Here is a 27,670-nt window from a genome sequence, read left to right on the forward strand (position 1 = left end):
AAGGAAGGAAATGGTGTGGGAGGTGAGAAGCTCCACAGCTTTTCGGTCCTGTACATGGGTTTGAGTAGGAGATGGTGCGGTGAGTCTTGATTTCAACACAGTGTTGATGCTGGGAGATGGAAGAGCATCTAGGACGTTAGATTAGAGTTTTAGCAAGAAAAGAAAGAACGGACTTGCATTTATATAGCGCCTTTCACAACCTCAGGATGGCTAAAGCACTTTACAGCCAGTTAATTACTTTTGAAGTGTAGTCATTGTTGTAATTTAGGAAACGCAGCAGCCAAGTTGTGCACAGCAAGGGCCCATAAACAATGAAATAAATGACCAGATAATCTGTTTTGGGTGTTGGCTGAGGGATCAATATTGGCCAGCTCACCGGGAAAACGCCCCTGCTCCTCTTCGAATAGTGGCGTGGGAACTTTTACGTTTACCTGAGAGGACAGACGGGGGGCCTCGGTTTAAGGTCTCATCTGAAAGACAACACCTCCGACAGTGCCGCGCTCCCTCAGTACTGCACTGAAGTGTTGCCTGGATTATGGGCTCAAGTTATGGCTAGACTGGGGCTCGATCCCACGACCTTCTCACTCAGAGACCAGAGTGCTGTCACTGCGCCATAGCTGACACTTCTATAGTGGAGCCAAGGCCATCGTATAGCATTGATCAAATAGAGAGGCACAGGAAGGCCAAGACCGTTGCATTCGTTGTATCATGTCACTTTGTACCTGTTTTCTGTGAAACCTGCCTTACAAGTTATTTCTCCTCATTGAAGGTACTGGGGAAAAGCAGGGTGCTTGAAGGAGTTGAGCAGCTTGATGGAAAGAAACAGAGAGAGCATGAAGACTTAGAAAAGCTGAGAGAAAATGAGAACCTCTTGAAGCTCAGAGAAAATGAAGAATTGCTGAAGCTCAGACAGCATGAAGAATTGATGAAGCTTAGAGAGCATGAAGAATTGATGAAGAAACAAAAGAGTAAAAAAATCCGTACTACTTCAAAAGTAAGTTTGCAATGATTTTCTTAAAGATTGTGGCCTGGAGTTTCCGCTAGGGGCGCAATTGGGAAAATGCGCTGAAAATTGCGTGGGTTTTGCCGAGATGAAGTTAGGCCCAAGTTTCCGCTCAAACTCATTTGCATAAGCCCGATCGTAAAATCTCCCATTAATTACCGCAATCAAGCAGCGTTATCAAGCGTAATCGATTATCGACTAGAATATGGTCAATGGTTCACAGGATTACTGAATTAAACACATTTAAACTGAAATATTTGTTCAAATAATTGCTGCTGCTCAAGACCCAGGCCAATCAGTGAATTCAATTGACTGCTGGTCGCAGGTCTGATGTTCTAAGGGCAGATCAATTGACTGAATTTGAATCATTTAAACTGAATTTAAAATAATTTAAAGTAATTGTAGCATCAGTATGAGAAACAGACCTGAGTGAGGCTTCAACTGACTGCTGGTCACTGCGGGTCAGGTCATCAACGATGGGTTCATGTGACCACGGTTGCCCATGCTCCCGAGATTCTGGGCGCAATGTGACGAGCCCCCATAGACGGGCGCAAGCGGGAGAAACACACCATGCTGACCCGGGGGCGTGGCCAGTTTTGTGGGCGGGGACGATTCTGGTGAAGGGACGTTTGAAACTGTGTAAAAGATCACGGAAACGCCAGCATAAAGTGGTTATGAGCGCAACTCACTCACGCTTAAAATTCTGCGATTTTTGCGCTGTTGCATTTCATCCCATCTTAATTCTGCTGTTAACTGGGCAGAAATCATGTGGAAACTCCAGGCCTAAATTTGCATTTTTGTTATTTTATGCTTGAAATGGGAAAAGAAAGTCTATTATGTTGTTTGCATAATAGTGATAATGATGCAAATGACTGTTTAAAGGGTCCCCCTGGTGGCTCAGTGGGCCCACGCGCTGTCTGGTGTGTTCGTGAGCCCCACAAACCAGATCGTTCCCTAGGGCCTGGCTGGTCCTCTAATGTCACAGTGACCACAACTGTACCCATTACTCAGGAGCAGCTGGACCTTTGGGGAGTTGAACTTAGCTGGGAAAAGCGCAAAATCATTTGAAGTAGACGAATATACAGGGCTACGAGAAGAGGGTGGGGCAGTGGGATCAGTTTTGGATTGCTTTATCAAGAAGCTGGCACAAACACGATTGACTGAAAGGCCTCCTGTGGTGTACTGGACTAATGATCTGGGGACGGGAGTTCAAATCCCACCACGGCAGCTGGGGAATTTAAATTCAATTAAATAAATCTGGAATAAAAAGCTAGTATCAGTAATGATGACCATGAAACTATCGGATTGTTGTAAAAACCCATCTGGTTCACTAATGTCCTTCAGGGAAGGAAATCTGCCGTCCTTACCCGGTCTGGCCCATATGTGACTCCAGACCCACAGCAATGTGGTTGACTCTTAACTGCCCTCTGAAATAGCCTAGCAAGCCACTCAGTTGTATTCAAGAAGGCGGCTCACCACCACCTTCTCGAGGGCAATTAAGGATGTGCAATAAATGCTGGCATTAACGGAGACGTCCACATCCGTGAATGAATAAAAAAAAATCTCACTGGTTCCTATTTGCTTTTTTTAATGACCACCTCACAATGTTCAGACATGGTAAAGAGTTGAGTCAGATAACACCTCTAAATGTCTTTCAACCTTCCCCTTGACAAGATCTGTCCTGTGCATGGAGTGCACGTGCCTCTTATTTTTACATCCAGTATGCAGTACCTTGCATTGAACTTCATGAACCAGCATGAAAGATCACGGAAGCTCGAGCGTAAATGGTTATGGGCGTAACTCATTTGCATTTTAAAATCTGCGATCTTTTGCCCTATTTAAGTTGATTCTGCCCAGATTGCGCTGATATCTGGGTGGAGACCAAGCGGAAACTCCAGAGCTGTGGATCCTTTGAGTACTGAGACTTTTTTTTGTTGAAGATATCTCTATATCTTTACAAAACCTGTTTTCTGCATCTTTCTGATAAACATTAAAGTGGTGTTTTATATAGAACTAAAGCAACTTTGCTTAATAGTTAATGTAATGGAGGTTAATGAAAATCTAGTAATTTTAGTTTTTGTGCTGTTGAAATGCTACAAGTCAGCAGCAGAACAGAGGAACAGGAGGAGGCCATTGAGCCCCTCGAGCCTGTTCTGCCATTCAGTGAGATTATGACTTAGACAGGATTTTTTTCCCCTTAGCACAACTCTGTTAACCTCCAAAATTCATTTTATTCCATTTGGAGTTTTCTCCCTTGCTGTCTTGTACTGGGGTAAGGTTTCACAGGTGCTGGTCACCCAAGTGGCTGTCTTCATGCCACAGCCCAGATAGTGTGTGTACGTGGGCTATTGGATTGTGGAGAGGATCAGAATCGAACCCGATGCTGTTGCTACCTAAGTCCCTACACACAAAAACTGGCATTTATATATTGCCTTTAATGTCGTCAAACGTCCCAAGGCGCTTCACAGGAGCATTAGGAAACAAAATTTGACACCAAGCCACGTAAAGAGACAGGTAAAGAGGTAGGTTTTAAGGAGTGTCTTAAAGGAGGAAGGAGAGGTTTAGGGAGGGAATTCCAGAGCTTGGGGCCCAGGCAGCTGAAGGCACGGCCGCCAATGATGGAGCAATTAAAATCGGGGCTGTGAAAGAGGCCAGAATTGGAGGAGCGCAGATATCTCGAAGGGTTGTAGGGCTGGAGGAGGTTACAGAGATAGGGAGGGCCGAGGCCTTGGGGGGGATTTGAAAACCAGGATGAGAATTTTAAAATTGAGGCGTTGCTGGACTGCGAGCCAATGTAGGTCAGCGAGCACAGGGGTGATGGATGAGCGAGACTTGGTGCGAGTTAGGATACCAGCAGCAGAGCTCAAGTTTACGGAGGGTGCAAGGATGGGAGGCTGGCCTGGAAAGCGTTGGGATTTGTCGAGTCTAGAGGTGACAAAGGCATGGATGAGGGTTTCAGCAGCAGCTGAGCTGAGGCTGAGTCGGGCGATGTTACAGAGGTGGCTGTAGGTGATCTTGGTGATTGTTCAGCCTCAGACAGTGGTCAGAGAGAGGGATGGAGTCAGTGGCTAGGGAATGGAGTTTGTGGCGGGGACCGAAGACAGACAATGGCTGGACTGTGAGCCAGTGTAGGTCAGCGAGCACAGGGGTGATGGGTGAACGGGACTTGGTGCAAGTTAGGATATGGGCAGCAGGGTTTTGGATGAGCTCAAGTGTACAGAGAGTGCAAGGCGGGACGCAATATTTATCCCTCAATCAACATCACTAAAACAGATTATCTGGTCATTATCACATTGCTGTTTGTGGGAGCTTGCAGTGCACAAATTGTCTGTTGCGTTTCCATGACGACACGTCAAAAAAAGTACTTCATTGGCTGTAAAGCGCTTTGGGACGTCCAGTGGTTGTGAAAAGCACTATAGAAATGCAAGTCTTTCTTTACTTTCTTTGTACTTTTATCCCTTTACAAGGTTGCAGCATTTTTTTTTATTCGTTTATGGGATCTGGGCATCGCTGGCAAGGCCAACATTTATTGCCCATCCCTAGTTGCCCTTGAGAAGGTGGTGGTGAGCTGCCTTTTTGAACCGCTGCAGTCCGAGGGGTGAAGGTACTCCCACAGTGCTGTTAGGGAGGGAGATCCAGGAGTTTGACCCAGTGACGATGAAGGATCGGCAAGATACTTCTAAGTCAGGATGGCGTGTGACCTGGAGGGGAACTTGGAGGTGGTGGTGTTCCCATGCGCCTGCTGCCCTTGTCCTTCTAGGTGGAAGAGGTCGCGGGTTTGGGAGGTGCTGCCGAAGAAGCCTTGGCGAGTTGCTGCAGTGCATCTTGTAGATGGTACGCCGGTGGTGGATGGGGTGCCAATCAAGCGGGCTGCTTTGTCCTGGATTGTGTCGAGCTTCTTGAGTGTTGTTGGAGCTGCATTCATCCAGGCAAGTGGAGAGTATTCCATCACACTCCTTACTTGTGCCTTGTAGATGGTGGAAAGGCTTTGGGGAGTCAAGAGGTGGGACACTTGCTGCAGAATACCCAACCTCTGACCTGCTCTTGTTGTCACAGTATGTGTGTGGCTGGTCCAGTTAAGTTTCTGGTTAATGGTGACCCCAGGATGTTGATAGTGGGGGATTCGGTGATGGTAATGCCATTGAATGTCAGGGGGACGTGGTTAGACTCTCGCTTGTTGGAGATAGTCATTGCCTGGCACTTCTGTGGCGCGAATGTTACCTGCCACTTATCAGCCCAAGCCTGAACGTCGTCCAGGTCTTGTTGCATGCAGGCATGGACTGCTTCAGTATCTGAGGAATTGTGAATGGCGCTGAACACTGTGCAGTCATCAGCGAACATCTCCATTTCTGACCTTATGTTGGAGGGAGGGTCATTGATGAAGCAGCTGAAGATGGTTGAGCATCATGACTCGAATGAGATTCTGGTCAGAGATTACATCCAAGATGAGTTTGTAGAGGCTGTATAATAAACAGGATCAAATTACTACTCTCAACATCTCTGTCCCAGCATTTCAAGTATCAAAAAACTATTTTAGTGGATTTCCAGAATATTAGCTGTTTTTACTCCTGCTCTGCATGGTTCGATGAGTCGTCGCATATGCTCATCTTTCTGTAGGCTCTGCCACTCACTGTCACTGGGAGGCTTCTTCCTGAACAAGTCATCAACAGATGGAATAGTGATATTGGACGTTTACCTTGTACTGCCTTTTGATTTCATGACAAGCCGAAAACTCCAACCTGAATGAGTCTGTTTTTCATTCTATAATACATTTAATGGCATAATATGGATTGTTTCTGGTGTGCGTGAGATGGAGATGCACTTCATGTAGGATTGGGAGCTTCCCGTTTCCTCCTCCTTCTCACCTGAAGGCACTTCATTTAGGGTTGCTGCAGTGGCTAATGCTCATGCGAGTTTACGGAGTGAGCACTCGCAGGCGTTTGCACTGTAGGAGGTATTGTAGCTTAGTCTCAACAGTCACACAAGCCCACTTCCCAGCAGGGTCGCTGGATAACAATCAGGAGTGGGAACCTTGGCTGATTGTGCAGAATTGCAATGAATCCAGTGAGAGTGAATGGGAAATGATTGGCTCTTTCGATATTCTGTAGAGAGGAAGGAGTTGGAAATGGTTGGGTCTGTTGTCATTGTGTACAGTGCCTAAATAACAACTGTGATTGCGCATCAAAATAATTTGTGTGAAGAGCTTTGGGAAACTTCTGAAAAATGCAATAAGGTATTATATTTCTTACAATGAGAATGAATTAGAAATGATTTGGTATGTTGGAGTTCTTTACAATGGGAGTGAATGGTTGGATTCATTGGAATTCTGTATGGTAGAAGCCCCACATCAATTTCCTCACCGAGATCTGCTTCCTCTCCTCCCTGAGCCTCTGCACCGAGCAACTGCCTTATCCTTGGTGACTGCTGTCCCTCTGACTTCATTGCCCTTGTGTCCTTACTCAATCTCATATTTTATAGAAACGCCGCTACCCACCTCCTCAGCTTCGCCATCTTGTGCAGCCTCCGCATATGAAGTCTGGATTGTCAATAATGCTATCTCTGATCAGTTCCTTGGCTCACTTACCACCCACATTTCCCTACCGCCTCCAGTCCCATTACCCTCACCATTTGTCCATGGAACAAACTCTCCCCTAGTTCCTTCATGAGCGCTCTCTCTCTCTCTCTCTCTCTCTCTCTCTAAGTCCTAACTCACCTCTGGCCCTCCACCTGCCCCTCCACCTCTGCTACTGTTGACCTACTTAGCCATACTCGTACCTCCCTTGTTCCCAGCAAGCTGATCATTGTCTCGCACCCCAGTCAATCCTCCATAACAGCCCCCATTTTTGCACCTTCAAGTCAGAGGGAAGCAACTTGATATTACCTGCCACACAGCTGGCCTTCTCATCAGTCACCACAATTGGCGTAACCATGTTTATGTTCTTCATAATTTGTTCACCGCCTCTCCTGAAAGCACTGACTGTCAGTGGGATAGGGTTTCTCTACCATTGACTCTTGTTGGTTTATAGTTCCCCCTGGCACCAACGTTTGCCGGGGTGCAGTTTCCCCTGGCACCAATGCTTGCTGGGGTGCAGTTCCCCTGGCACCAACTCTTGCTGGGGTGCAGTTCCCCTGGCACCAACTCTTGCTGGGGTGCAGTTCCCCTGGCACCAACTCTTGCTGGGGTGCAGTTCCCCTGGCACCAACTCTTGTTCGGGTGCAGTTCCCCTGGCACCAACGCTTGCTGGGGTGCAGTTCCCCTGGCACCAACTCTTCGGGTGCAGTTCCCCTGGCACCAATGCTTGCTGGGGTGCAGTTCCCCTGGCACCAATGCTTGCTGGGGTGCAGTTCCCCCTGGCACCAACTCGTGCTGGGGTGCAGTTCCCCCTGGCACCAACTTGTGCTGGGGTGCAGTTCCCCTGGCACCAATGCTTGCTGGGGTGCAGTTCCCCTGGCACCAATGCTTGCTGGGGTGCAGTTCCCCTGGCACCAATGCTTGCTGGGGTGCAGTTCCCCTGGCACCAATGCTTGCTGGGGTGCAGTTCCCCTGGCACCAACTCTTGCTGGGGTGCAGTTCCCCTGGCACCAATGCTTGCTGGGGTGCAGTTCCCCTGGCACCAACGCTTGCTGGGGTGCAGTTCCCCTGGCACCAACTCTTGTTCGGGTGCAGTTCCCCTGGCACCAACTCTTGTTCGGGTGCAGTTCCCCTGGCACCAACTCATGCTGGGGTGCAGTTCCCTTGGCGCCAATGCTTGCTGGGGTGCAGTTCCCTTGGCACCAACTTTTGCTGGGGTGCAGTTCCCCCTGGCACCAACTCTTGTTCGGGTGCAGTTCCCCTGGCACCAACTCTTGCTGGGGTGCAGTTCCCCTGGCACCAATGTTTGCTGGGGTGCAGTTCCCTTGGCACCAACTCTTGCTGGGCTGCAGTTCCCCTGGCACCAACTCTTGCTGGGGTGCAGTTCCCCTGACACAACCGCTGGCTGGGGTGCAGTTCCCCTGGCACCAACATTGGCTGGGGTGCAGTTCCCCTGGCACCAACGCTTGCTGGGGTGCAGTTCCCCTGGCACAGAATCTGTGAGGGGTACTGTTACCCTGGCATTGACTCGCAGTGAGGTACAGTTCCCCCGGCATTTACTCTGATTGGAGTACAATTCCACTGGCACTGACACTCACTGGGGTACGATGCCCCTGGCACTGACTCTCACTGGGGTACGATGTGCCTGGCACTGACTCTCACTGGGGTACGATGTGCCTGGCACTGACTCTCACTGGGGTACAATGCCCCTGGCACTGACTCTCACTGGGGTACAATGCCCCTGGCACTGACTCTCACTGGGGTACAATGCCCCTGGCACTGACTCTCACTGGGGTACAATGCCCCTGGCACTGACTCTCACTGGGGTGCCGTTCGACACGCACTGACTCACTGGGGTGCCGTTCGACACGCACTGACTCTGATTGGAGTTCAGTTCCAAGGACACGGACTCTCACTGGAGTACAGTTACCCTGGCACTGACTCTCACTGGAGTGCAGTTTCTCTGGCACTGACAATCAATAGGCTACAGTTCCCCCGGCACTGACTCTCACTGGGATGCAGTTCTCCTGGCACTGACTCTCACTGGAGTACAGTTCCCCTGGCACTGACTCTCACGGTGCACAATTCCCCTGGCACTGACTCTCACTGGGGTACAGTTCCCCTGGCACTGACTCTCACTGGAGTACAGTTCCCCTGGCACTGACTCTCACGGTGCACAATTCCCCTGGCACTGACTCTCACTGGGGTACAGTTCCCCTGGCACTGACTCTCCACTGGGGTGCAGTTCTCCTGGCACTGACTCTCACTGGAGTAGGGTTAACCTGGCACTGACTCTCACTGGAGTAGGGTTAACCTGGCACTGACTCTCACTGTGGTACAGTTCAACAGTGACTGCCTCTCATTGGAGTTCAGTTACATAGAAGATAGGAGCAGGAGTAGACCATTCGGCCCCTCAAGCCTGTTCCGCCATTTAATGAGATCATTGCTGATCATCCAAATTCAGTACCCTGTCCCTGCTTTCTCCCCATATCCCTTTAGCCTTAAGAAACTCCTTCTTGAATATATTTAATGAATTGGCCTCAACTGCCTTGTGTGGTAGAGAATTCCACAGGTTCACCACTCTCTGGGTGAAGAAATTCCTCCTCATCTCAGTCCTAAATGGCTTACCGCTTATCCTTAGACTGTGACTCCTGGTACTGGACTCCCCTGCCATTGGGAACATCCTGCATCTAGTCTGTCTAGTCCTGTTAGAATTTTATAAGTTTCAATGAGATCCCCTCTCATTCTTCTAAACTCTAGCGAATATAAGCATAATAATCGACCCAATCTCTCATACGTCATTCCTGCCATCCCAGGTATCAGTCTGGTGAATCTTCGCTGCACTCCATGGCAAGAACATCCTTCCTCAGATAAGGCGACCAAAACTGCACACAATACTCAAGGTGTGGTCTCGCCGAGGCCCTGTACAACTGCAGCAAGACATCCTTGCTCCTGTACTCGAATCCTCTCGCTATGAAAGCCAACATACCATTTGCCTTCTTAACCGCCTGCTGCACCTGCATGCTTACCTTCGGCAACTGGTGCACAAGGACACCCAGGTCTCGTTGCACTTCCCCTTTTCCCAATCTATTGCCATTCAGATAATAATAGGTCTTCCTGTTTTTGCCACCGAAGTGGATAACCTCGCATTTATCCACATTATACTGCATCTGCCATGTATCTGCCCAATCACCCAACCTGTCCAAATCATACTGGAGTTTCTCTGCATCCTCCGCACAGTGCACACGCCCACCCAGCTTTGTGTCGTCTGCAAACTTGGAGATATTACATCTAGTTCCCTCGTCTAGATCATCATTTATATATATTGTGAACAGCTGTGGTCCTAGCACCGATTCCTGCGGTACCCCACTAGTCACTGCCTTCCACTCGGAAAAAGACCCGTTTATTCCATCTCTTTGCTTCCTGTCTGCTAACCAGTTCTCTATCCAAGACAGTACCTTACCCCCAATCCCATGTGCTTTAACTTTGCACGCTAATCTCTTATGCGGGACCTTATCGAAAGCCTACTGACAGTCCAAATACACCACGTCCAGTGGTTCTCCCATATCTATTCTACCAGTTACATCCTCAAAAAATTCCAGTAGATTAGTCAAGCACGATTTACCTTTTGTAAATCCATGTTGACTTTGTCCGATCCTGTCACTGTTTTCCAAGTGCTCTGCTATTACATCTTTTATAATGGACTCTTGCATTTTCCCCACTACCGATGTCAGGCTGACCGGTCTATAATTCCCCGGTTTCTCTCTACCACCTTTAATAAATAGTGGGGTTACATTAGCTATCCTCCAATCCAGAGTCTATAGAATTTTTGGAAGATGACCAGCAATGCATCTACTATTTCTAGGGCCACTTCCTTAAGTACCCTAGGATGTAGATTATCAGGCCCTGGGGATTTATCGGCCTTCAATCCCGTCAATTTCCCTAACACCATTTCCCTACAAATACTGATTTCATTCAATTCCTCCCTCTCAGTAGACCCTATGTTCCCTGAAATCTCTGGAAGGTTATTTGTGTCCTCCTTTGTGAAGACAGAACCAAAGTATGTATTTAATTGGTATGCCATTTCTTTGTTCCCCATTATAAATTCCCCTGATTCTGACTGCAAGGGACCTACGCTTGACTTCACCAATCCTTTTCTCTTCACATATCTATAGAAGCTTTTAGTCAGTTTTTATGTTCCCTGCAAGCTTACTCTCATACTCTATTTTCCCCCTCTTAATTAATCCCTTTGTCCTCCTTTGCTGAATCCTAAACTGCTCCCAATCCTCAGGGTTGCTGCTTTTTCTGGCCAAATTATATGTCCTCTCCTTGGATCTTATTCTATCCCTAATTTCCCTTGTTAGCCACGGTTGAGTCACCTTTTTTGTTTTATTTTTATGCCAAACAGGTGTGAACAAATTCTGTAGTTCATCCATGTGATCTTTAAATGTTTGCCATTGCCTATCCACCATCAACCCTTTAAGTAACGTTCCCCAATCCATCCTAGCCAACTCGTGCCTCATACCATCGTAGTTTCTTTTATTTAAATTCAGGACCCTAGTCTCTGAGTCAACTACTTCACTCTCCATCTTAATGAAGAATTCTATCATATTATGATCGCTCCTCCCCAAGGGGCCTCGCACAACAAGATTGCTAATTAATCCTCTCTCATTACATAATACCCAGTCTAAGATGGGCTGATCTCTAGTTGGTTCCTTGACATATTGGTCCAGGAAACCATCCCGTATACGCTCTAGGAATTCCTCCTCCACAGTATTGTTACTAATTTAGTTAGCCCAATCTATATGTAGATTTAAGTCACCCATGATAACTGCTGTGCCCTTATTGCACGCGTCTCTAATTTCGCATTTAATGCCATCTCCAACCTCAGCATTACTGTTTGGGGGTCTGTATACAACTCCCACTAACGTTTTCTGCCCCTTGGTATTTCTCAGCTCTACCCATACAGATTCCACATCATCAGAGCTAATATCCTTCCTTACTATTGTGTTAATCTACTCTTTAACCAGCAATACTACCCTACCTGCTTTTCCTTTTTTCCTGTCCTTCCTGAATATTGAATACCCCTGGATGTTGAATTCCCAGTCATTGTCTCCCTGGAGCCGTGCCTCCGTAATCCCAATTATATCATAACCGTTTACATCTATTTGTGACGAGTGGCACTGGGTGAACCCAACTGCAGGAAGGCAAACTGAGGCAGAGGTTAGGTTGCATAAACAAAGGTAGACTTTACTAGAAACAAACAAAATAACAACAGCACAGATACAGGCCGGCAAGAGGATCACAAGGCAGTGTGAAACTCAAGACTGAGCACCGGACATAAAACTAAGCACCACTTAAATAGCAGGCATATAACCATGCACAGGTGAGTACGATTAGGAAGAAAGAAGGAAACAATTAAGAGTTCATGATGCCCTCTGGTGGTGAGGCGAGGCAGAACCTGGGTCATTCCTGACAGGAACGCCCCCCCCCCCCCCCAAGAACGGCCCCCGACGTGCCCCCAGAAGGTCCATGGCGACGAAGAAAGTCCTGCACCAAGTCGCGATCCAGGATGTTCCGGTCCGGGACCCAGGAGCGTTCCTCCGGACCATATCCCTCCCAGTCCACCAGGAACTAGAGGGCCCCGCGAACCCGGCGAGTGTCCATCAGGCGACGGACCGTGTAGGCAGGCTGGCCGTCGATGATGCGGGGAGCAGGGGGAGGCCTCGCGGGCGCCAGGGAACTGATGGCCACTGGCCGGAGCCGGGAGACGTGGAAGGTGGGATGAATCCGCATGGAGCGAGGCAGCTGGAGACGGTAGGACACCGGGTTGACCTTCCTCAACACCGTGAAGGGACCGATGAAACGGGGCGCCAGCTTGCGGGACTCCACCCGCAGCGGGAGATCCTGAGTAGAAAGCCAGACCCTCTGACCAGGACGGAATGAAGGAGCCGGTCTGCGCTGCTTGTTGGCCTGGATCCGTCGTTGCCGAGAAGCTCGTTGTAAAGCCAGCCGCGCTCTCCTCCAGGTCCGTCGACAGCGCTGGACAAACTTCTCCGCGGAGGGAACCCCCACCTCGAGCTCCTGCTCCTGGAACAGTGGAGGCTGAAAACCGAACTGGCACTCGAATGGCGACATTCCTGTGGAGGAGCAGCGCAAGGTGTTGTGCGTGTACTCAGCCCAGACGATGTGACGGCTTCAGGTCGCAGGGTTAGCGGACACGAGACACCTCAGGGTCGTCTCCAGGTCTTGATTGATCCGTTCCGTTTGACCGTTAAACTGAGGGTGGAAACCCGAGGAAAGGCTGACAGTAGCTCCAATGAGCTTATAGAAAGCTCTCCAAAACCGGGAGGCGAATTGTGGACCACGGTCAGAGACGATGTCAAGAGGCAAACTGAACAACCTGAAAACATGCTGGACCATGAGCTCGGCTGTCTCTTGGGCTGAGGGAAGCTTGGGCAAGGGCAGAAAGCGACAGGCTTTGGAGAAGCGATCCACGATGACCAGAATGACAGTGTTGCCTTGAGATGGTGGAAGGCCTGTGATGAAATCCACAGAGAGGTGTGACCAGGGGCGGGTGGGAATGGGGAGAGGATGCAGCAAACCCTGGGGGCGGGATCGAGGGTTCTTGTTTCGTGCACAAGTATCACAAGCTGCCACGAACGCCTTTACGTCCCTCTCCATGGTGGGCCACCAGAACCTTCTGCGAAGAAACTCCAGCGTCCTGGATGTGCCTGGATGACCGGTGAGTCGAGACGAATGCCCCCACTGCAGAACTTGTGAGCGTGCCATGTTGGGAACAAAAAGACGACCTGGTGGGCCGTTGCCAGAGTCTGTCTCCCTCTGTTGCGCCTTTCTGACCAGCGTCTCGATCCCCCAGCGAACCGGTGCTACAATTCGAGAAGTTGGAAGAATAGGTTCTGGTTGTCTCTCCCGCTCAGGTGGATCAAATTGCCTGGAGAGCGCATCAGGCTTGAGATTCTTGGATCCTGGACGATATGACAGGACAAAGTCAAAACGATTAAAAAACAGTGCCCAGCGAGCTTGACTGGAGTTAAGCCGTTTGGCCTCCTGGATATAGGCCAGATTCTTATGGCCCGTCCAGACAATGAACGGGTGTTTAGACCCCTCCAACCAATGTCTCCACTCCTCCAGTGCCAACTTAACTGCTAGTAGTTCCCGGTTTCCAATATCATAGTTTCGCTCTGCAGGAGTGTGTCGGCGAGAAAAGAAGGCGCAAGGGTGCAGTTTGTTGTCGTTAGACCGCTGGGACAAACCGGCACCCACTCCTATATCAGAGGCATCCACCTCAACAATGAAGGGGAGTGAGGGATCCGGAATCACGAGGACAGGAGCAGACGTGAAGCGCCGCTTGAGATCCTCGAAAGCCTGCGCAGCCTCAGCGGACCAACTGAACCGGGTGGAAGCGGTTTTGGTGAGGGCGTTGAGAGGGGCAGCAATGGTGCCGACGTTCCTGATGAATCTCCGATAGAAATGAGCAAACCCCAAGAAGCGTTGCACCTGTTTGAGAGAGGTGGGTGGTGGCCAATCTCGGACAGCTTGGGTCTTGCCCGGGTCCATTTGGATATTGCCGCTGGAGATGATGAAGCCCAGGAATGAAACCGTGGAAACGTGAAACTCACACTTCTCAGCCTTGACAAACAAGAGGTTGTTAAGCAGACATTGCAGGACTTGCCTTACATGCTGGACATGATCGTGAAGAGTTTTGGAGAAAATGAGAATGTCATCCAGGTAGACAAAGACAAAGCGATTCAGCATGTCTCGGAGGACGTCGTTGATGAGTGCCTGGAACACAGCAGGGGCGTTGGTCAATCCAAAGGGCATGACCAGGTTCTCAGTGCCCAGTAGGCGTGTTGAATGCCGTCTTCCACTCATCCCCTTCGCGGACACGGATGAGGTTGTAGGCGTTGCGGAGATCCAATTTTGTGAAGACTGTGGCTCCCTGTAGTAGCTCGAGGGCCGTCGACATGAGCGGAAGAGGATAACGGTTCTTTATAGTAATCTTGTTAAGGCCACGGTAGTCGATGCAGGGGCGGAGACCTCCATCTTTCTTACTCACGAAGAAAAAACCGGCACCAGCAGGAGAGGTGGACGGACGGATGAAGCCAGCGGCGAGGGCGTCACGGATGTAATCCTCCATGGCGACGGTCTCTGGAGCAGAAAGAGAGAGATCCTACCCCTAGGTGGGCATGTCCCAGGCAGGAGGTCAATGGCACAGTCATATGGCCTATGAGGGGGAAGTGATGTGGCTCGAACCTTACTAAAAACCTCTCTTAAATCCTCATACTCGGGACAATTCAGAGTGAGATGGGGGCCCCTGGGGCGTAGAAGGAGGCTTGGAGCGAAGACAGGTGGTGTGGCAGGCGGAGCCCCATTCCGTAAGCCGGCCAGCGGCCCAATCCATGCGTGGATTATGGTAGGCCAACCAAGGGTAACCCAGAACTAATGGAAACTCGGGAGAGTGGATAAAGGAGAATTGGATGGTCTCGAAATGTTGTCCTTCCACGCCCAAACACGGGGGCAGTAAGATGGTGAATAGTTCCGGAGCCCAGGGGTCTTCCATCCAGGGCGACAACAGGGAGGGGGTGATCTGGATGGGTCAGGGGAGATCTGGATGGGTCAGGGGAATCTTGAGCTGTTTAGCTATCCCAGATCCATGAAGTTACCATCGGCCCCAGAATCCACCAGGGCCTTAAGATCATGTTGTTGATTGCCCCAGAAAAGGGAGGATGCCAGCAGGACCCTAGAAACAGTGGGGCCGGGAGGGACGGTTACGCTCATCTCAGGGCCCTCCGTCCTGGACGAGCCATGGCTTTTCCCACCAACTCTGGACAAGTTTGCGTGGGTTTCCTCCGGGTGCTCCGGTTTCCTCCCACAGTCCAAAGATGTGCGGGTTAGGATGATTGGCTATGATAAATTGACCCTTAGTGTTAGGGGGATTAAATACGTGGGGTTACGGGGATAGGGTAGGATATGTGTTGGTGTAGGGGTTACAGGGATCGGGTGGGATATGTGTCGGTGCAGGCTCGATGGGCCGAAATGGCCTCTATCTGCACTGTGGGGTTTCTGTGAAGAGGAGCGAAAGTGGCCCGGTTCCCCACAATAGAGGCAAGATCCCTCTCTCATTCGGCGATCACGTTCAGGCTGCGAGAGACGAGCTACTCCCAACTGCATGGGCTCCTCTGGAGCAGTCAAAGATGGACTCGGGATGGCTCAGAGGCTCTCGGATGGCTTCGAAGCAGGGAAGGCTCTTGTTTCCAGAAGTGGGGTGAAAAAGGAGCAGCGTTCTCTTCGCCTCTCACGGAGACGATTATCCACTCGAATGGACATATCAAAAAGAGACTCCAAATCACTCACCGAATCTCTGGAAGCCAGTTCGTCCTTGATTTCATCCGTGAGACCGTGGCGAAAAGTGGCGATGAGTGCCTCCGAATTCCATTGGCTCTCCGCCGCGAGAGTGCGAAACTCAATGGCGAAGTCCGCAATGCTACGAGCCCCCTGGCGAAGCCGAAGCAGTTTGTTTGATACCTCTCTCCCACTGACAGGATGATCAAAGACCCTTCTCATTTCCTCAGTGAAAAGTTGGTAGTTTGAACATGCCGGAGTTTGCTCTTCCCAGACGGCCGTAGCCCAGGTAAGTGCTTTGCCGGTGAGTAGCGAAACGATGTAGGCTACTCGGGAACGGTCAGTGGGAAACAATGAACCTTGCAGCTCGAAAGCCAGGGAACACTGGGTTAGAAAGCCTCGACATCCTCCCGGGTTACCGTCATAGCGCTCGGGTGCAGGTAATCGGGGTTCTTTCAGAGGGGGAAGCGAAACCGGAGGAGCGGGTAACGGTGCTGGAGTAGCTTGGGTCGCCTGACTCTGGCTCTGATGGAAAGCAATGACGAGGGCCTCCAGCTGTTTCTGGCTTCAGGGAGAACGACGTGGCGAAGCACCGCAGTTCATCCAAGATCAGTTGTAGATGTTCAAAGACTCGTCGTAGCCATTGGGTCCCTCTCTGCTGGGTCCATGTTTGGCTCAGTCTTGCTGTGACGAGTGGCACTGGGTGAACCCAACTGCAGGAAGGCAAACTGAGGCAGAGGTTAGGTTGCATAAACAAAGGTAGACTTTACTAGAAACAAACAAAATAACAACAGCACAAATACAGGCTAGCAGGCCGGCAAGAGGATCACAAGGCAGTGTGAAACTCAAGACTGAGCACTGAACATAAAACTAAGCACCACTTAAATAGTAGGCATATAACCATGCACAGGTGAGTACGATTAGGAAGAAAGAAGGAAACAATTAAGAGTTTATGGTGCCCTCTGGTGGTGAGGCGAGGCAGAGCCTGGGTCATTCCTGACACTGTTTGCGCAGCTAATTCATCCACCTTATTACGAATGCTCCTCGCATTAAGACACAAAGCCTTCAGGCTTGATTTTTTAACACTCTTAGTCCTTTTACAATTATTATTTACTGTGGCCCTGTTTGATTTACACCCTTGATTTCTCTGCCTTCCACTTTTGCTTTTCTCCTTCCTGTCTTTTGTTTCTATCCTTGCTTCCCTTTCCTCTGTCTTCCTGCACAGGTTCCCAACCCCCTGCCATTTTAGTTTAAACCCTCCCCAGCAGCTGGCACTGACTCACTGGAGTGCAGTTCCAACGACACAAACTCACACTGTGGTACAATTCCCTGACATTGACACTCACTGGAGTGCATTCCCAACAACACTGACTCTCACTGAACAACAGTTACATTGGCACTCACTCGCACTGGGGTACAGTTCCCCTGGCACTGACTCTCACTGGAGTACAGTTACCCTGGCACTGACTCTCACTGGAGTACGCTTCCCCTGCAACTGACTCTCACTGGAGTTCAATTCCCCTGGCACTGATTGTCACTGGAGTACAATTCCCCTGGCAATGGCTCTCACTGGGGTACAGTTCCCCTGGCAATGATTCTCACTGGAGTAGAGTTCCAACAACACTGACTCTCACTGGAGTACAGTTCCCCTGGCACTGACTCTCACTGGGGTACAGTTCCCCTGGCACTGACTCTCACTGGGGTACAGTTCCCCTGGCACTGACTCTCACTGGAGTACAGTTCCCCTGGCACTGACTCTCACTGGGGTACAGTTCCCCTGGCACTGACTCTCACTGGGGTACAGTTCCCCTGGCACTGACTCTCACTGGGGTACAGTTCTCCTGGCACTGACTCTCACTGGGGTACAGTTCTCCTGGCACTGACTCTCACTGGGCTACAGTTGCCTTGGCACTGACTCTCACTGGAGTGCAGTTCCCCTGGCACTGACTCTCACTGGGCTACAGTTGCCTTGGCACTGACTCTCACTGGAGTGCAGTTACCCTTGCACTGACTCTCACTGGAGTACAGTTAACCTGGCACTGACTCTCACTGGACTACAGTTACCCTGGCACTGACTCTCACTGGACTACAGTTCTCCTGGCACTGACTCTCACTGGAGTACAGTTGCCCTGACACTGACTCTCACTGGAGACCAGAAGGAGCGGGAACGGAGCAGAGCAGGATAAAAATGGCAGCGGCGAGCAGACCCGAGACCAGAAGGAGCGGAGCAGGATAAAAGCTGCGGCAGGGAGGAGACAGAGAACCACCAGCGAAAAGAACAACAAAAGCAACCACTGTAAAACAGCTATGTTGACGTCACCACCAGGGAAGGAGCTGATTGGTGAGTAGCTGGTAAGTGTTTCTAGTTTCTAGTTAATAGTCTACAAAGTAAAGGCTTGGCAGGGCAGCTCAGCCCGTACAATGCACATCCTGTGCCATGTGGGAAGTCCTGGATGCTTCTCGTGACCTGGACGACCATGTGCGCGGGAAGTGTCGCCAGCTACAGCAGCTCGAGCTCCGGGTTTCGGAGCTTGAGCGGCGGCTGGTGTCACTGCAGTGCATCTGTGAGGCTGCGAACTTCGTGGATAGCACGTTTCAGGAGGTGGTCACTGCACAGCTTTAAGAGTGTGCAGGCAGAGAGGGAATGGGTGACCGCCAGACAGAAGAGGAGGGCCACGCAGGTAGGGCAGGAATCCCCTGAGTACATCTCGATCGCTAATCGGTTTTCAGTTGTGAATACTGGTGGGGGCGATGGTTCCTCTGGGGAGTGCAGCCAGAGCCAAGTCCCCGGCACCATGGGTTCCTCAGCTGCACAGGGGGGAAGGAAGAAGAGTGGAAGAGCAATAGTGGTAGCTGGTAGGGGATTCGATCGTATGGGGAGCAGACAGGTGTTTCTGCAGCCACATACTTGACTCCAGGATGGTATGTTGCCTCCCTGGTGCCAGGGTTAAGGATGTCACTGAGCAGCTGCAGGACATTCTGAGGGGGAGGGTGAACAGCCAGAGGTCGTGGTCCGTATCGTTACCAACGACATAGGTAGAAAGAGGGATGAGGTCCTTCAGGCAGATTTTCGGGAGCTAGGAAAGAGATTAAAAAGTCGGACCTGAAAGGTAGTAATCTCCGGATTACTCCCGGTGCCACGGGCTAGTGAATACAGGAATAGGAGGATAGAGCAGGTGAATGCGAGGCTGGAGAGATGGTGCAGGAGGGAGGGCTTTAGATTCCTGGGACATTGGGACCGTTTCTGGGGGAGGTGGGACCTGTACAAGCTGGACGGGTTGCACCTCAACAGGACCGGGACCAATATCCTCGCGGGGGGGGGGGGGGTTTGCTAGTGCTGTTGGGGAGGGTTTAAACTAGCATGGCAGGGGGATGGGAACCTGAGAGTAGATTCAGAAGGGAGAGAAGCAAAGCTGGAAATGGAAGGCAGAAAATTAGTTAGCAAGTTTGGAAGGCAGAGGAAACAAAGGCTAGAAATTAGGCAACAAGGGAGTTTGGCAGTGCTAAATGGTATATACTTCAACGCAAGGACTCTAGGGAATAAAGCAGATGAGCTGAGGGCACAGATAGACACGTGGGAGTATGATATTATAGCTATTACTGAGACATGGCTGAAAGAAGGGCAGCAATGGCAGCTCAACATTCCTGGTTACAGGGTTTTGAGACGAGATAGAGAGGGGGATAAAAAAGGAGGAGGGGGGATCGCAATATTGAGTAAAGAGACAATTACAGCTGTGAGGAGGGATGATATCTTGGAAGGATCATCAAATGAGGCCATATGGGTTGAACTGAAAAGCAAAAAAGGGGCAGTCACACTGCTGAAAGTGTACTACAGACCCCCAAACAGTCAGAGGGAGATAGAAGAGCAAATATGTCAGCAAATTTCTGAGACGTGCAAAAATAGGGCAGTAATAGTAGGGAATTTCAACTTCCCTAATATTAACTGGGATAAGATTAGTGTGAAAGGTATAGAGGGAGCAGAATTCTTAAAATGCATTCAGGAGAACTTTTTTTTAGCCAGTACGTAGCAAGCCCAACAAGGGAGGGGGCGGTTCTGGACCTAGTTTTAGGGAATGAAGCTGGGCAGGTGGAAAGGGTATCAGTGGGATCTCATATTACATAGAACATAGAACATAAGAAAAAAAGGAGCAGGAGGGACAGTAGCATGGTGGTAATGTCACTGGGCTAGTAATCCAGAGGCCTGGACTAACGATCTAGAGACGTGAGTTCAAATCCCACTGCAGCAGCTGGGGAATTTCAATTCAGTTAGTTAAATAAATCTGGAATAAAAAGCTAGTATCAGTAATGGTGATCATGAAACTACCAGATTGTTGTAAAAACCCATCTGGTTCACTAATTTCTTTTAGGGAAGGAAATCTACTGCCCTTACCCGGTCCGGCCTATATGTGACTCCAGACCCACAGCAATGTGGTTGACTCTTAACTGCCGACTACGGACATGGCAACGGCACACCCAGCTCAGTCGACCCTGCAAGGTCCTCTTCAACCAAAATCTGGGGACTTGTGCCAAAATTGGGAGAGCTGTCCCACAGACGAGTCAAGCAACAGCCTGATATAGTCATACTCACAGAATTATACCTTTCAGAATTATACCTTTCAGCCAATGTCCCAAACTCCTCCATCACCATCCCTGGGTATGTCCTGTCCCACCGGCAGGACAGACTCACCAGGGGTGGCGGCACAGTGGTATACAGTCGGGAAGGAGTGGCCCTGGGAGTCCTCAACATTGACTCGGGACCCCATGAAGTCTCATGGCTTCAGGTCAAGCATGGGCAAGGAAACCTCCCGCCCTCCCTCAGCTGATGAATCAGTACTCCTCCAGTATCACTTGGAAGAAGAGGAGTGCAGAAGAGCATGCCAGGAGCAGCACCAGGCGTACCTAAAAATGAGGTGCCAACCTGGGGAAGCTCCAACACAGGTCTACATGCATGCTAAACAGTGGAAGCAGCATGCTATAGACAGAGCTAAGCGATCCCACAATCAACGGATCAGATCAAAGCTCTGCAGTCCTGCCACATCCAGTCGCGAATGGTGGTGGACCATTAAACAACTAACGAGAGTGCAAAAGACAAGACTGAAGCGTTTGTAAACATCTTCAGCGAGAACTGCCGAGTGGATGACCCATATCAGCCTACTCCTGAGGTCCCCACCATCACAGAAGCCAGTCTTCAGCCAATTCGATTCACTCCACGTGATAGCAAGAAACGGCTGAGTGCACTGGATACAGCAAAGGCTACGGGCCCCGAAACATCCCGGCTGTCGCGCTGAAGACTTGTACTCCAGAATTAGCCGCGCCTCTGGCCAGGCTGTTCCAGTACAACAACAACACTGGAATTTATCCGACAATGTGGAAAACTGCCCAAGTATGTCCTGTCCACAAAAAGCAGGACAAATCCAACCTGGCCAATCACCGCCCCATCAGTCTACTCTCAATCATCAGCAGAGTGATGGAAGGTGTCATCGACAGTGCTATCAAGCGGCACTTACTCACCATTAACCTGCTCACTGATGCCCATTTTGGGTTCTGCCAAGACCACTCGGCTCCCGACCTCATTACAGCCTTGGTCCAAACATGGACAAAGGAGCTGAATTCCAGAGGTGAGGTGAGAGTGACTGCCCTTGACATCAAGGCAGCATTTGACCAAGTGTGGCATCAAGGAGCCCTAGTAAAACTGAAGTCAATGGGAACCGAATGCTCCACTGGCTGGAGTCATACCTAGCACAAAGGAAGATGGTTGTGGTGATTGAAGGTCAATCATCACAGCCCCAAGACATCGTTGCAGGAGTTCCTCAGGGCAGTGTCCTAGGCCCAACCATCTTCAGCTGCTTCATCAATGAACTTCCTTCCAACATAAGGTCAGAAATGGGGTTGTTCGCTGATGATTGCACAGTGTTCAGCGCCATTCACAACCCCTCAGATAATGAAGCAGTCCATGCCCACGTGCAACAAGACCTGGACGACGTTCAGGCTTGTGCTGATAAGTGGCAGGTAACATTCGCGCCACAGAAGTGCCAGGCAATGACTATCTCCAACAAGCGAGAGTCTAACCACCTCCCCATGACATCAACGGCATTACCATCGCCGAATCCCCCACCATCAACATCCTGGGGGTCATCATTAACCAGAAACTTAACTGAACCAGCCACATAAATACTGTCGGAGGCTAGGTAGTCTGCGGCGAGTGTCTCACCTCCTGACTCCCCAAAGCCTTTCCACCATCTGCAAGGCATAAGTGAGGAGTGTGATGGAATACTCTCCACTTGCCTGGATGAGTGCAGCTCCAACAACACTCAAGAAGCTCGACACCATCTAGGACAAAGCAGCCCGCTTGATCGGCACCCCATCCACCACCTTAAACATTCACTCCCTCCACCACCGGTGTACCGTGGCTACAGTATGTACCATCTACAAGATGTACTGCAGCAACTCGCCAAGGCTTCTTCGGCAGCACCTCCCAAACCCACGACCTCTTCCACCTAGAAGGACAAGGGCAGCAGGCGCAAGAGAACACCACCACCTCCAAGTTCCCTTCCAAGTCACACACCATCCTGACTTAGAAGTATATCGCTGATCCTTCATCGTCGCTGGGTCAGAATCCTGGAACTCCCTACCTAACAGCACTGTGGGAGTACCTTCACCACACGGACTGCAGCGCTTCAAGAAGGTGGCTCACTACCAGCTTCTCAAGGGCAATTAGGGATGGGCAATAAATGCTGGCCTTGCCAGCGACGCCGACATCCCATAAACGAATAAAAAAGTAGGCCATTTGGCCCCTGGAGCCTGCTCCGCCATTCAATAAGATCATGGCTGATCTGATCTTGGCCTCAACTCCACTTCCCTGCCCGCTCCCCATAACCCTTGACTTCCTTATCGTTCAAAAATCTGTCTTGCTCCACCTTAAATATATTCAATGACCCAGCGTGCACAGCTCTCTGGGGTAGATAATTCCATAGATTCACGACCCTGAAAGAAGAAATTCCTCCTCATCTCCGTTTTAAATGGGCGACCCCTTATCCTGAAACTATGCCCCTTAGTTCTAGATTCCCCCACGAGGGGAAACATCCTCTCTGCATCTACCTTGTCGAGCCCCCTCAGAATCTTATGTTTCAATAAGATCCCCTCTCATTCTTCTAAACTCCAATGAGTATAGGCCCAACCCGATCAACCTTTCTTCATAAGACAACCCCCTCATCTCAGGAATCAACCTAGTGAACCTTCTCTGAACTGCCTCCAATGCAAGTATATCCCTCCTTTAAATATGGAGACCAAAACTGTATGCAGTACTCCAGGTGTGGTCTCACCAACACCCTGTAGAGTTGTAGCAAGACTTCCCTAATTTTCTACTCCATCCCCCTTGCAATAAAGGCCAACATTCCATTTACAGGAAACTTTGTGCTATCCGGCACCGATGGGACCGAGCTGTTGCCGTCCCATCAAAACTGCCGGACAAACCAGCGCTAATGTTGAAACATACGGAGATTTTGAGCTCCGTAACTGGCAACAAACCCAACAGCTTCTAAACAGTCGGCCGTACCTTGCAAGCGTCTCTGTAGCTTAGCAACAGCTTCAGCGAGACCTTGCAGAGCCTGACTGGTGAAAAAAAAGCAACGAAAAGAAAAAAAAACTAACGAAACGGCTCCTGATTTTTGCCGGTGGCTCGAGCATTCCGGACAGTTAACCTCCGGATAAACCAAAGTTTCCTGTACCTTCCTAATTACTTGCTGTACCTGCATGCTAACTTTTTGTGTTTCATGTACGACGACACCCAGATCTTCTGTACCGCAGCATTCTGCAGTCTCTCCACATTTAAATAATATTTTGCTTTTCTATTCTTCCTACCAAAGTGGATAACCACACATTTTCCCACATTATACTCCATCTGCCAAATTTTTGGTCACTCACTTAACCTATCTATATCCCTTTGCAGACTCTTTGGGGGAGAAATTCGATATTGCCCCATTTGGGGCGCAATTATCGGCCAGGCGCAAAGTTTAGCGGCTGCCGCTAATTATCGCCTCCGACTGCAAACTTGGCTTCTATCGCCCCTGGAGGTGATTGGAACGCTAAATCAGGCGCTACACACCTCTCTTAAGGCGCTAACGCCGAGGAGCGAGGCGCTACCTCAGAGCGCTGGTGAAGCTCATGGGATATCAGTCAGCAATGGAACCCAGACACACTGGCCCCAGCACTGATCCCTGTGGCACCCCACTAGTTACAGTTTGCCAACCGGAAAATGACCCATTTATCCTAACTCTCTGTTTTCTGTTAGATAGCCAATCCTCTATCCATGCTAATATATTATCCCCAACACTGTGAGCTCTTGTGCAGTAACCTTTTACGTGGCACCTTATCAAATGCCTTTTGGAAATCCAAATACACTACAACTACTGGTTCCCCTTGATCCACCCTGCTCGTTACATCCTCAAAGAACTCTAATAAATTTGCCAAACACAATTTCCCTTTCATGAAACCATGTTGATTCTGCTTGATTGTATTAATATTTTCTAAATGTCCTGCTACCACTCCCTTAATAAAGGATTTCAGCATTTTCCCAATGACAGATGTTAGGCTAACTGACCTATAGTTTCCTGCTTTCTGTCTCTCCTCCTTTCTTGAATGGGGTGTTACATTTGCGGTTTTCCAGTCCGCTGGGACCTCTCCAGAATCCAGGGAATTTTGGAAGATTACATCCAATGCATCCACTATCTCTGCAGCCACTTCTTTTAAGACCCTAGGATGCAGGCCATCAGGTCCAGGGGACTTGTCAGCCTTTAGCCCCATTAGTTTGCCTAGTACTTTTTCTCTAGTGATAGTGATTGTTTTAAGTTCCTCCCTCCCCTTTGCCCCTTGATTATCTATTATTATTGGGATGCTTTTAGTGTCTTCTACCGAGAAGACAGATGTAAAATATTTGTTCAAAGTCTCTGCCATTTCCTTGTTTCCCATTATTAATTCCCCAGTCTCATCCTCTAAGGGACGAACGTTTAGCTACTCTCTTCCTTTTTATATACATGTAGAAGCTCTTACTGTCTGTTTTTATATTTCTTGCAAGTTTACACTCATAACCTATTTTCTCCCTCTTTATTATTTTTTTTGTCATCCTTTGCTGGTTTTTAAAAATTTCCCAATCTTCCGGCTTACCACTAATTTTTGCAACATTGTATGCCTTTTCTTTCAATTTGATACCATCCTTAACTTCCTTAGTAAGCCACGGGTGGTTCATCCTTCTCGTAGAGTCTTTCTTTCTCACTAGAATATATCTTTGTTGAGAGTTATGAAATAGCTCCTGAAATGCTTATTTAGCGTCTTACCTTTTAATCTATTTTTCCAGTCCACTTTAGCCAACTCTGTCTTCATACCTTTGTAATTGCCTTTATTTAAGTTTAAGACACTAGTTTCAGACCCAATTTTTTCACCCTCAAACTGAATGTGAAATTCTATCATGTTATGATCACTCTTCCCTAGAGGATCCTTTACTATGAGATCATTAATTAATCCTGTCTCATTACAAACTACCAGATCTAAAATAGCCTGTTCCATGGTTGGTTCCACAGCGTATTGTTCTAAGAAACCATCCCGAATACACTCTATGAACTCGTCCTCAAGGCCAATTTGATTTGTCCAATCTATATGAAGATTAAAATCGCCCATGATTATTGCAGTACCTTTCTTACAAGCCCCCATTATTTCTTGATTCATACTCTGTCCTACAGTGTAGCTACTGTTAGGGGGCCTCTCGACTACTCCCACGAGTGACTTCTTTCCCTTACTATTTCTTATCTCCACCCAAACTGATTATACATCTTGATCTTCTGAGCCAAGATCATTTCTCACTACTGTTCTGATCTCATCCTTTATTAACAGAGCTACCCCACGTCCTTTTCCTTTTTGCCTATACTTCCGAAATGTCAAAGCCCTGAATATTCAGTTCCCAGCCTTGGTCACCTTGCAACCATGTCTCTGTAATGGCTATCAGATCATATCCATTTATTTCTATTTGTGCCATCAATTTATCTATCTTGTTACGAATGCTGTGTGCATTCAGATAAAGAGCCTTTAATTTTGTCTTTTTACCATTTTTCCCCACTTTTATGTTTGTACGCTCTGTCCCTTCCTGTCACACTCTGGTTATCACTACCCCTATCGTTACCCTGCACTATTGCCTTGTCCTTTCTCTTTCACTTTCTAAATTTTCCCTTACCTGAACCATTTCCCAATGCACTGACTCTCAGTGGGGTGCAGTTCGACAGTCACTGTCTCTCACTGGAGTACAGTTCCCCTGGCACTGATTCGCACTGGGGTGCAGTTAACCTGGCACTGACTCTCACTGGCGTGCAGTTCCAACGACACTGACTCTCACTGGAGTTCAGTTCACCTGGCACTGACTCTCACTGGAGTGCAGTTCCAATGATACTGACTCTCACTGGAGTACAGTTCCAATGACACTGACTCTCACTGGAGTGCAGTTCCAACGACACTGACTCTCACTGGAGTGCAGTTCCAACGACACTGACTCTCACTGGAGTACAGTTACCCTGGCACTGATTCGCACTGGGGTGCAGTTAACCTGGCACTGACTCTCACTGGCGTGCAGTTCCAACGACACTGACTCTCACTGGAGTTCAGTTCACCTGGCACTGACTCTCACTGGAGTGCAGTTCCAATGATACTGACTCTCACTGGAGTACAGTTCCAATGACACTGACTCTCACTGGAGTGCAGTTCCAACGACACTGACTCTCACTGGAGTGCAGTTCCAACGACACTGACTCTCACTGGAGTACAGTTACCCTGGCACTGACTCCCACTGGGGTACAGTTACCCTGGCACGGACTCTCACTGGGGTGCAGTTACCCTGGCACTGACTCTCACTGGAGTACAGTTACCCTGGCACTGACTCTCACTGGCGTGCAGTTCCCCTGGCACTGACTCTCACTGGAGTACAGTTACCCTGGCACTGACTCTCACTGGAGTACAGTTACCCTGGCTCTGACTCTCACTGGAGTACAGTTACCCTGGCACTGACTCTCACTGGAGTACAGTTACCCTGGCACTGACTCTCACTGGAGTACAGTTAACCTGGCACTGACTCTCACTGGAGTACAGTTACCCTGGCACTGACTCTCACTGGAGTACAGTTACCCTGGCACTGACTCTCACTGGGGTACAGTTACCCAGGCTCTGACCCTCACTGGAGTACAGTTCCCCTGGCACTGACTCTCACTGGAGTACAGTTCCCCTGGCTCTGACTCTCACTGGAGTACAGTTCCCCTGGCACTGACTCTCACTGGAGTACAGTTCCCCTGGCACTGACTCTCACTGGAGTACAGTTCCCCTGGCACTGACTCTCACTGGAGTACAGTTACCCTGGCACTGACTCTCACTGGAGTACAGTTCCCCTGGCACTGACTCTCACTGGAGTACAGTTCCCCTGGCTCTGACTCTCACTGGAGCGCAGTTCCCCTGGCTCTGACTCTCACTGGAGCGCAGTTCCCCTGGCACTGACTCTCACTGGAGTACAGTTCCCCTGGCTCTGACTCTCACTCACTGCAGTGCAGTTCCCCTGGCTCTGACACTCACTGGAGTACAGTTACCCTGGCACTGACACTCACTGGAGTACAGTTCCCCTGGCTCTGACTCTCACTGGAGTACAGTTACCCTGGCACTGACTCCCACTGGGGTACAGTTACCCTGGCACGGACTCTCAC

General features: G+C 49.5%; 2 protein-coding genes across 5 annotated transcripts in view; both read left to right on the forward strand.

Moving 5' to 3' along the window:
• The window catches only part of LOC147096970 (uncharacterized), a 1,290,222-nt gene that overhangs the window by 351,649 nt on the left and 910,903 nt on the right, over positions 1-27,670 (forward strand). The window lies entirely within an intron of this gene.
• Positions 1-27,670, forward strand: part of LOC147096972 (uncharacterized) — an 81,654-nt gene that overhangs the window by 32,322 nt on the left and 21,662 nt on the right. For all 3 annotated transcript variants that reach the window (XR_015074451.1, XM_085972670.1, XM_085972671.1), the window contains one exon: positions 770-994. Coding sequence is in view for 2 of the 3 variants with exons in the window: in XM_085972670.1 (XP_085828796.1) it covers positions 770-994 (225 nt within the window). In the remaining variant the exon portion in view is untranslated. The remainder of the gene's footprint in view (positions 1-769; positions 995-27,670) is intronic.

This window comes from Somniosus microcephalus, chromosome 33 (genome assembly GCF_052327205.1).
Source record: "Somniosus microcephalus isolate GS21.2 chromosome 33, FLI_Smic_1.0, whole genome shotgun sequence".
NCBI classification, from domain to species: domain Eukaryota; kingdom Metazoa; phylum Chordata; class Chondrichthyes; order Squaliformes; family Somniosidae; genus Somniosus; species Somniosus microcephalus.